Source organism: Aegilops tauschii, chromosome 3 (genome assembly GCF_002575655.3).
Source record: "Aegilops tauschii subsp. strangulata cultivar AL8/78 chromosome 3, Aet v6.0, whole genome shotgun sequence".
Taxonomy (NCBI): Eukaryota; Viridiplantae; Streptophyta; class Magnoliopsida; order Poales; family Poaceae; genus Aegilops; species Aegilops tauschii.
This window is the reverse complement of record NC_053037.3, coordinates 93,292,338-93,302,498: the sequence shown is the minus strand read 5'-3', so window position 1 is coordinate 93,302,498 and position 10,161 is coordinate 93,292,338. Positions and strand designations below refer to the sequence as shown.

At 53.6% G+C, this 10,161-nt stretch overlaps 3 protein-coding genes across 3 annotated transcripts; 1 reads left to right on the top strand and 2 right to left on the bottom strand.

The window, feature by feature from the left end:
- The first annotated feature begins 464 nt into the window (after nucleotides 1-464).
- Nucleotides 465-3,932, top strand: LOC109773655 (glyoxylase I 4). The gene is made up of 3 exons (XM_020332368.4): nucleotides 465-1,378; nucleotides 1,488-1,599; nucleotides 3,152-3,932. The coding sequence occupies exons 1-3, from the start codon at nucleotides 1,179-1,181 to the stop codon at nucleotides 3,575-3,577; spliced, it is 738 nt and encodes a 245-aa protein (XP_020187957.1). The 5' UTR covers nucleotides 465-1,178; the 3' UTR covers nucleotides 3,578-3,932.
- An 845-nt stretch (nucleotides 3,933-4,777) lies between these two features.
- Nucleotides 4,778-7,179, bottom strand: LOC141042737 (uncharacterized). Its single transcript, XM_073511619.1, has 4 exons — nucleotides 6,244-7,179; nucleotides 5,999-6,092; nucleotides 5,785-5,870; nucleotides 4,778-5,716 (listed from the first exon to the last, which is right to left on the bottom strand). The coding sequence occupies exons 1-4, from the start codon at nucleotides 7,177-7,179 to the stop codon at nucleotides 4,778-4,780; spliced, it is 2,055 nt and encodes a 684-aa protein (XP_073367720.1).
- Nucleotides 7,180-7,185: 6 nt separating this feature from the next.
- On the bottom strand, nucleotides 7,186-8,217 carry LOC141042736 (uncharacterized). The gene has a single exon (XM_073511618.1). It carries the CDS (start codon nucleotides 8,215-8,217, stop codon nucleotides 7,186-7,188), a length of 1,032 nt encoding a protein of 343 aa, XP_073367719.1.
- Nucleotides 8,218-10,161: the final 1,944 nt, after the last annotated feature.

The following is a 10,161-nucleotide window of genomic DNA, read 5'->3' as shown; positions in this document are numbered from 1 at the left end:
CTACCCGCAAAAAAAGGGTCTCATGAGAATCAAAATATGTCATTTCTCCAGGAGAGAAAACTAGAATTTCTCAAGTAGGGTATTTGTCATCACCATGACACTTTTTGGGGATCACTTGGCTTGGCACTAGGCCCCTAAACGAGCACTACCCCACATGATACCACATCACTCGTGAGTCGCGACGGCACATGATTGTCGTTGAGGCGGTGTACTTTGTCCGATGAATTCCGGTTGCAGGTGACCCTCACTCCGGCACAAACTTATTGGCTTGAAATTAACTAGGCGATCTAGCTCAAGTAGGTCGGTTTTAGTGCAGTCGTCGTGTCAATTTTCCATGTAATGTATGTGTTCGGACCTCTGTTTCCGCAAACGGTTTCGGTGGATCCCCCTGTAGAGATCGGATTTTTTTTTTTTTTGAGGTGGCGTTGTTGTTGTTGTGAGTATGTGTTTGGTAGCCAGGTGGTGGGGTTATCATGAAAAGGAAAAAGGAGAACACAATTGGACAACGCGCAACGAGCTAAAAACGGGGAGCACGACGCAATGATGCTTATATGCGGAGACAACAAAATCATAGTACACCATCATCTGCTCTTGCGCTTTTCGAAAAAGATCATCTGTCCTCGCCTCGCTCTCATGGAGCTCGCTGATATTTTATCCCGCAGTATATATATTTTTTATCCCGGAGTATATGGATCTCGCTCCTTTGTTGTGTGTACAGTGTACTCTCTAGCACACCGGCCGCTTATCTCACCGAGGGAGGGTCTCGCACTTTTCATCAACCTACCTACCTGTCGGCCCAAAATCTCTCTAGTCTCTATATATACCACCCTCGAGCTCTCTTGCAGCTCACAGGCTCACACCCACAGCCCGGAGCCACTACTTTCCTTCCACATCCCTCGTGCCGTTTGCACGTACGCTCTCTCCCGTTTTCTCCTCCCTCGGCTCCGGTGGACACGTCTTAACCGGAGCAAGCTACCTAGCGCGCCGCGGTCGGCCATTGTCTCGGCGACTGGTCAGTAACTGATCTGCAGCTACCTAGAGAGTAGTGTGAGTGTGTGACGGAGCTAGGCGGCCTGCAGCAACGCACAGCTACATATACAGGCAGCTGGGTTGGCGCGGTTCTCGGAAAAGAACAACACTCCAACAAGAAGGAAAGGCTTTTAGCTAGGCACGAGAGGATGGTGAACACGGCGTCGGCCGGCGTGAACAAGGCGGCGGTGGCGGCGGCGCAGGGGGGTCACCGGGCGCTGCCGCTGGCGTCGCTGAACCACATCTCTGTGGTGTGCCGGTCGCTGGAGAGCTCGCTCAGCTTCTACCGCGACGTCCTCGGCTTCATCCAGATCCGCCGCCCGGGCTCCTTCGACTTCGACGGCGCATGGTACGTAGTACTCGATCGGCCGGCGCGCCGGCGATGTGGCGTAGCACTACTGTAGTACTGTTGTTGTATTTCTCAGCCCACATGTGATGACATGGTTGCCGGATTTCAGGCTGTTCAACTTCGGGATCGGCGTGCACCTGCTGCAGGCGGAGGACCCGGAGAGCCTGCCGCCCAAGAAGGCGGAGATCAACCCCAAGGATAATCACATCTCCTTCACCACGGTACCAACACAACCTCCACCACCATTGCCGCACTTCTGCCCATTGTTATTCAAAGCGCTAGCTCCTGTATGTAGCAAGTGTCGTGAGAACTGAGAAGCACAAAAGGAAACAAAAACAGGCAGTTGCATCGCCGCCTGTTCGTCACACGACACATGCAACCTTTTTTTTTTTTTGCGGGTGACACATGCAACTTGCACTAGTTAGAAATAGAATAGTCTACACAATTCTTCGAGAAGCAGATCGATCCATGTGAGAAGAGACGGCTGGAATTTCTTCTGGTTGCCATCTTGTGACCACGCTCGGCCAAACTAAGTACAGCTAAGCCGTTTCCGCCTCCATCCATCCCGCAGAGATCGACGTCTCTCCTTCCTCCTTCTGGATTTGTTCGCCACGCACAACACTAGTGGCGTCGATCTGATCCACCTCGTAGCTACGTACGTCGTCAAGCTGAGAAACGACAACCAAGATCCATCATCAATCAAATATATGTATAGCTAGTCGCTATAGAGTAGCTAATGAGCATTGCTCCGGTTGATTATCTTGGCCAATGTCAATCGGAGTAGATTTTTCTTTGTAGATCAGATCAATACGTGTGCTAGCATGCTAGTAGCTAGAGTAGTAAAAAAAGAAGGCTACTCTAGCTACTAGCATGCTAGCACTTACCATCCGTTCCATGGTTCCGTTCATCTTGGATGCGTCCAAACAAACAGATCTCGATCCATGGATGCTTCCAGCTCAACTAAACAAAACAAACACAACACTAAAACATAGTTACAACATAGTGGAGTACATAGTATACTAATTCAAGTGAGATCTCGAATTGAAAATCAGCCCATGAGGAATGCATCCACATGCACGGTCATGCCGCGCCATCACCATGCACGCACGCATGCAAGCATGCATGCATGTCCACCCTTGATCTCACGATAACAATCATATATTAGCATAAAATAAAGTCCTGAGTCCTGACCTGGTACATGCGCAGTGTACACCGTACCACCATCGCGATGCCTCCACATGCACTCTGCAGTTGCACCCACGTTGATCACGGCACTTCAGGTAGTGGAGGGGACGAGGAGCGGTCCTCCCTCGCCCTGTTCGATCTCGTCGTGCGCCAGTACCTAGACTATCGTGCCCGTCTACTCCGTGTGTACCACTGTGGTTGCACAATTTCCTTTCTGTCTCCATGCACATGCACACTGGAAAGCGATTCTCCACCCGGCCGGACTGGATACGGAGCCCCCCGTGAGCTACCCTGATGGAGCGCGACACGGTGGACGCATGCGTGAGCTGGACTGTACAGGTCACATGCGCGTATTATGTAGTATACAGTGTCCACTGTCCACTGTAGTGCCTTGTGCTTATAGTTTCGCCTAGCTAGATTACACGTGATAATGTGATGTGATGGTTTGCGAGAGGATGGATAGATCCAACAACGAGGATATGTGTCGTGTGTGTGTACACGTGGACGGATATGATGCGTTGTGTGGCTGGGAGTGCGCGGTTCATGGGCTGACGTGTCGTGTGTTGATTGGTATCGTATGCATTGCAGTGCGAGAGCATGGAGGCGGTGCAGCGGCGGCTCAAGGAGCTGGGCATCCGGTACGTGCAGCGGCGGGTGGAGGAGGGCGGCATCCACGTCGACCAGATCTTCTTCCACGACCCCGACGGCTTCATGATCGAGGTCTGCACCTGCGACAACCTCCCCGTCATCCCGCTCGTCACGCACCTCGACGCCGCCGCCGCCTGCGCGCCACCTGCGGTCGTCGCGCCCAGCTGCAAGAGGGTCTCCAACCAGCACCAGCAGCAGCTCAGCACCATCGTCACCGCGGCCGTGCCCGAAGTCCCGCCAACGGCGGCCACGGCGCAACAGCAGTCCGTCGGCGGCGGCTGCGTCGGCGAGGTCGTCGACCCGGCGGCCAGCATGTCCGCCAGCGCCATGATGACATGCTCGGAGCACGCCTGCATGCAGGTGTAATCATTCATTCGCCTGTTGGCTTGCGAGGACGCGACGTTTTGACGGACTGTCGAGCTCGAGCTCGAGCCAGCCATCGTTTATTTCTGCGGTTTCTTTTGCCCGTAATTAGCTGTGTTTAGCACCGGCCGGTTTTCTTTTCTTCTTCGAATATATTCGAGTACGTACCTAAATTGTATTCAGCTGCATGCGGGTAGGTCTGGCCATCGCTTACGCTGACGACCGAGGATCCATTGATCTCTCAGCCAGCTGGGGGTAGGTAGCTAGTGGCTTGCTCTGCATGCATGCCAGTGTATGTTGCACATATATATGTACGCTGTGATCTATTCTGTGTATTCAATGTAATGATCATTCAGTATCGCCCCATCTCTCTCTACAGCTATAGTAGTGGCTTAGTCGCTTCAACAAAATATGCTGCTGTGCACCGTGTATACTTACAGATTGTCACGACATGTGAACTATATGAACAACAGAGTATAAAGGTTTATGGATCTACTCGACAACAAACAACCTCGAGATGTATCGTGTGTACATGTGGCAGTACAATTGCTATCTAGATATTATCCTTGTTGATCTAATCAAGCTCTTAATTAGGTTCCATGTTGTCATGTGATCGGCGACTTGTTTGGCATGTTTGCTTCTGCTCTGATCCACCGTTCTTTCAGGCGGTGAATGCACGTAACATGCATGTGATGGCAATCAGTAACTTGCTGTCATGCATGGTGCATGTTTTAGCTGCTTGCTCCAGCCGCATAATAAAATGGTTAGTTGATCTATCCGGTTAGTCAAAGGGTATGCGGATCTGAACTTCGCCAACTGGGATGTAAGACAATTGTTAACCAGATCAGTCAACCCTACGCGAAATTTTTGCCAGCGGTCAGGAATTTCCATGAGAATTTCAGATCTACATCTGCAAAACCTGCATACACATGGATGCATGTCTGGTCGATTTCACCTGCCTTTGTCCCTCCCAGGGGTCAATCGTATACACAGGAATCCAAGGAGACTGTACAGAAACTACACAGTGCAGCATGTTGAATTATAGATGGGTCTTGGGTGCATAGATGAAATAATTTCTTTTTTTCTCGAATACGCACGAGTATGCGTATCTTATATTAAAAGAAGGAAAGGGGAAGACACCCCATCCACGGTTATTTACAACACGTCTTACAACGCATTCCACCCCCAACTCATCCTAGCGGATTACTCGCCCTCGCTCCACTCATCTACTCCTATAAAGTTGAAACGAATGTCTTTGTGTAGAACACCCGCTTGTCTCCATGTCCCACACTCTGAGGCGATCCGTCGTAAGGTGTGCTGCACGCCCGGCCTCATGCCCTCGAACACAATAGCGTTTCGGTGTTTCCACAACTCCCACATGACGAGCAGGTGAATCGCCCGCATGGTCTTGGCGTGCCTCCCCTCGAAGATGGGCCTTGTGCACCATGTCACTAGATCCTCATCGCTTGATGGCGTCATGCCTGTCATGCCAACTGCCTGACCCACCTTGGTCCAAACCTCCTTCACAAATACACATTGTGTCATGAGATGATTGATTGTTTCGTCATTCTGATCGCAGAAGGGGCATGTGTCTTGATGTGGTAGTCCGCGCCTTGCCAGTCTATCAGAGGTCCACACTCTACCCCTTAGAGCCAACCATGCGAAGAAGCGGCAGCGCAAGGGCGTCCTCGACGCCCATGTGTATGTTGCTGTCGGTGAGCATTGGAGGGCCGCAAAATTGGCCGCGTAAGATGATCTTGCCGAGAATTTACCATCCTTCTCCCATGACCACTTGAGCTGATCCGGCTGCTGTGGGTCTATAGCCACGCTATGGACGTGCGGCCACACCTCAAGGAACTGGAGTAGTGCCCTGTCATTCATGTTCGGGCCAACATCTCGCGCCCAAGTTGCGCCCTGTATAGCTTCTGCCACCGTTCTCGCGTCCCTCGTCTGTTTTGACACCATGTCATATATGAGCGGTGCCAGCTCCTGTATCCTGTATCCGTTGAGCCATCTATCCTCCCAGAAGAGTGCTGTGTTTCCATTGCCCACAGTCACCTTGGCTGCCGCTTGGAACAAGCCCCTTGCCTCGTCCGGCACTAAAAATTTGAATTCTGCCCATGGTCTAGTCCTGTCAACACGCTGCAACCACAACCACTTCGCTTGGAGTGCGACATTCATCCACCTTAGGTTTGTAACTCTGAGCCCACCTGCCCACTTGGGTCGGCATAAAGTTTCCCAAGCAACTGCGCACTTGCCACCTCCACCGTCTTCTTTCCCATACCATAAAAAGCTTCTGCAGATTTTGATCATCGCCTTTAGCGTTTTCTGTGGCAAACCCATGGCCAGCATGGCATGCACAGGGATGGCACATAACACAGACTGAATAAGGAGCAGTCGGCTGCTCTTCGGTAGTGATCTTGCCTTCCATGATGGCAGCCTCGCGGTCATCTGATCCACCATATCCTGAAATTGTGCTGTGGTTTGCTTCCTTATCGATAGTGGCAACCCCAGATATCTGCAAGGGAACGTTCCATGCTCACATCCCAACAGCCCCGAAGCAAGCTCCATGTCCTCCGGCGAGCATCTGATTGGCAGGGCAGGCTTTTCTGCAGGTTGATTCTGAGCCCTGACGCTTTGGCAAACAGGTCCAGGACAGAGGCACACACCCGGAGGTCCCTTTCCATTGGCTTGAGGAAAACCATGACATCATCCGCGTACATCGACACTCTATGTCGCAACCCTGTCCTGGCCAAGGGAGAAAGTAAACCCGCGGTGGTTGCAAGTTCAAGGAGACGGTGTAGGGGTTCCATGCATAATATGAACAGCATGGGTGACAGCGGGCTCCCCTGGCACAGTCCTTGGCAGTTGAAGATCCTTTCCCCGGGTATCCCGTTCACAGCAATCTTAGTAGATGATGTTGCGAGCAGTCCACAGATCCACGCCATCCACCTTGGTCTGAATCCCATGTGAGCCAACACTTCTAGCAGGAAGGGCCATTGCACTGAGTCGAAGGCTTTTGATATGTCTAGCTTCAACAATAGAGTGGGATCCTTCAATGCATGTAATCTGCATGCCGTGCCTTGTACGAGCATGAAATTATCATGCAAAGATCTTCCACGCACAAATGCGTTCTGGTGATTGCCCACGAGCTGAGGCAAGTCGTCGGCAAGTCGTGTGGCAAGGATTTTGTCAAAGATCTTGACCGCACTATGATTGAGGCTAACTGGACTGTAATCCTTGATGTCGATGGCCCTTATCTTCTTCGGGAGGAGCGAGACTGTGGCCTTGTTAATTGCGTGCAGCCCTTGCATATTTCCACCATGAAACTCCTCCAGAGCCCTCATGAAATCCTCCCTTATGATATGCCAGCAGGTTGCGTAGAAACGTCCCGTGAATCCGTCAGGCCCGGGCGCCTTATCCATCGGCATACACTTGATCACCTTCTCCACCTCTTGCACTATGAAAGGCTCCTCAAGTCTCGTCATATCTCTGGGCAGAAACCCCAAGGCCTCCATGTTGAGTGCTTGATTTCTCTCGCTAGCTGATCCAATGAGGTTTGAGTAGTATGCGTCCACCGCCCGTGCGATATCTTCATGCCCCATATACACCTACCCATCCTCTTGAATGGATAGCATTAGGTTCTTCCGCTGCCTGTGATTTGCTTGGCGGTGAAAAAATGCGGTGTTCGCCTCCCCTTCCTTGAGTTGTAGTATTCTTGACCGCTGGCGTGCAATAGAGCGTTGTAGCGAACATAATCCAAGGAGCTTCTTCTTCAGCATCTTACGCAGTCCGTGCTCATTCTCCGTGAGTAACCTTGAGTCCATTGCCATGTCCAGACGACTGATGACCTCCAGCGCAATTGCAATTTGGAGCCTGATGTTACCTATCCACTTGCCACTCCATCTTTGCAACGCCTTTGCCGTGGCCCTGAGCTTGTTATCGAGCGCTATGAACGCATTGCCAGCCGAGTCAACCGAAGTCCATGATGACTCCACCATTTCGAAGAAGCCCTCGGCTTTTGGCCAGAACGCTTCAAACCTGAAGCGCTTGCCGTACGCCACATCCGCATTGAGATCCACCAGCAAGGGGCAGTGGTCTGATACCGCCGATCCCAGTGCTCTAAGCAAGGCCGCAGGGTGTAGATCATCCCAACAGTTTGTCGTGAAGACATGGTCGATTTTCTCCATCGTAGGCCGCTGTCGTTCGTTTGACCAAGTGTACTTGCGGCCATTGAGGTACAACTCCTTAACCTCAAGTCTGTTGGTTTTCGCCCTGAAATGAGCCAGCATCCTACGGTTCACTGCTTCATTGTTCTTATCCCGAGGATTAACCAGCAAGTTGAAATCTCCCACAATAGCCCACGGGCCTGCGTGCAAGTCGCGAACGTCCACCAGTTCCTGCATGAATTCGATCTTAGCATCATCCGCCTGCGGGCCATACACTCCAGTCATCCACCAATGGCCCCCACTTTTTGGCTTGACCAGAGCCGAGAGCGTGTTCGTTGTGCGGTGCGGGTTCGATAGCATCACAACCGTCTCATCCCATGCGATTAAGATCCCTCCACGAGTTCCCACCGCCGGCAGGTAATAAAAGTTCTCAAATTTATTGCCAAGGCAATGCCTAACGATTTCCACAGGCATAGTTTTGATCTTTGTTTCTTGGATGCAAACGATGGCCGGGTTTGCGGCTTGCACCACCTGGAAGATAGCATTCCGGCGCGCCGGCGAGTTCAATCCACGCACATTCCACACTAGGAGTTTGTAGGGCTGCGTATCCGTGGAAATAACCCACCATCCGCCTACCACCGCTCGTCACTGCCGTGCATCCTCCTGAAGGTCCTCCTCTTGCAGTGGGAGAGCCGACGCTTCCCAGCCAAAGAGGGCGAGAATCGCTGCAATGTGGCTGTCACTCAACGGCTTGGAGAAAAGGCCGGCATACATCTGTAGCGCGTCATCCGAGATAACCTCTGCCTCATTGGCCAAACACAGCGTGCGTATCAGGACGCGCTGCTGCTTGGAGCCAGCCATGCGACAACCCGGTCCCTTCGCCAGACGCAGGCTCCTTCTTGGGCTGGAAACCGGCTGCCGTGCCCTCCTTGGTCTCCTAGTGTTTGGTCGTCTTCATATGCTCGAGAGGCCTGGCCAGCACAGGGTTTGGCGTCCTCTGCATTGCCAAGCAGAACTGCTCCACCGCTTCCTGGATAGGGGCTTGCGCCGTTTACTGCATTGGCGTCCTCTCCTCTTCTCCCGCATGCAATTGGCAAGGAGAGCCAGACGTGGCCGATAACGTGACACAGAACGTAGTCCCATCCTCTCTGCATGCCTGGCCATGCATCGCCGGTCGCTGCCCGCCGCGTGTCGCACTTTGGCATTCTGGCGCACTTGAATAATCCAGCCCATCCAACCTGTCCCCACATGCATCGAAATCCTCAAAAGTAATCTCATGTCGCGGCAGGCGGGTGGGGTCCTCCCCTGGGTCGCCTGGCAGCAACAGATCCCAGGAGCCAATTGGAATGATGCAGCTTGCGCCTGCACGCCCCTGTTCACTCGGCGTCGTGGGGTGGGATGGCTGGCCAACCACAACCGCCAGCTCCGATGCGGTCCACCTTATCCTGCCGTTGGGCTGGTTAACTGAGGTAGGCGACAGCTCGGGATCTGTTCCAGGCAGATCGAGCTGGCGCGAGATGGTTCTGGAGCCACACGACGACGCAGGCAGCTCTGGCCTGCCCTGGCCCTCTATCGCACTTTGCCGCATCACACCCTGCCCCGGCCCTCCCATACATTCCACGTGTCCGTCTCCCACACGACCACCAGCACTTTCCGCAGGCAATCCACTTTCTCTTTCCACCTGATCCGCCCCCTGGTTTGACCGCATGTTCCCCGCGTCTGTGGATTGCAACGCCAACTGATCTACGACCGCCGGCGGTGAGGGGGTGGCGCTGATCGCGGGCAAGTCATGAGCTCGCAACTGTGTCGGGGGGTCCGCCACCGGCGAGGACTGGGTTGATCCAGCCGAGCCATCTCTTGTAGGCTGGTGCGGCGGACCGCCGCCCTGCCTTCCACGTGAAGGACCCTCCCGGCCGCCCTGGTCCTCAGCCTCGTCGTTCGCCGAAGGGGGAGGCGAAGGCGTACTGGTCGACGCGAACTCCCACTCAGGCCGGAGCGGTGATGCTTCCTGTATGATGTCCATCGGGTACCACAGGGCGTTGATGCCCTCCACCCTGCCACACGCATGCCGGCGGCGCGGCTCTTCCACCACAAGGATGCGCCGGGGAGGGATCCGGGCCGGGTCATCCGTCCGCACCCAGACACGAAAACGCGACATGTCGTTCCGCCTAGCCGTGCAGTCGGCCACCTTGACGACCAGCCTAATCCCTCGCAGAACTTCCTGCGCCGCTCTCCTGGTCCACGCGTTCGCCGGCACGCCGGCAAGTGCCAACAGAACGAGGTACGGCATGCCAATGCCAGTAGCATGCTCCTGCCGACGCCATGGCCGGAGGGAGAGCGAGACGCCGTTCGCCGTGGCCTGGCCCTTGTCGAGCATCCGATCCCAAATCAAAAAATCTCAAAGACCCATGTGGGGTT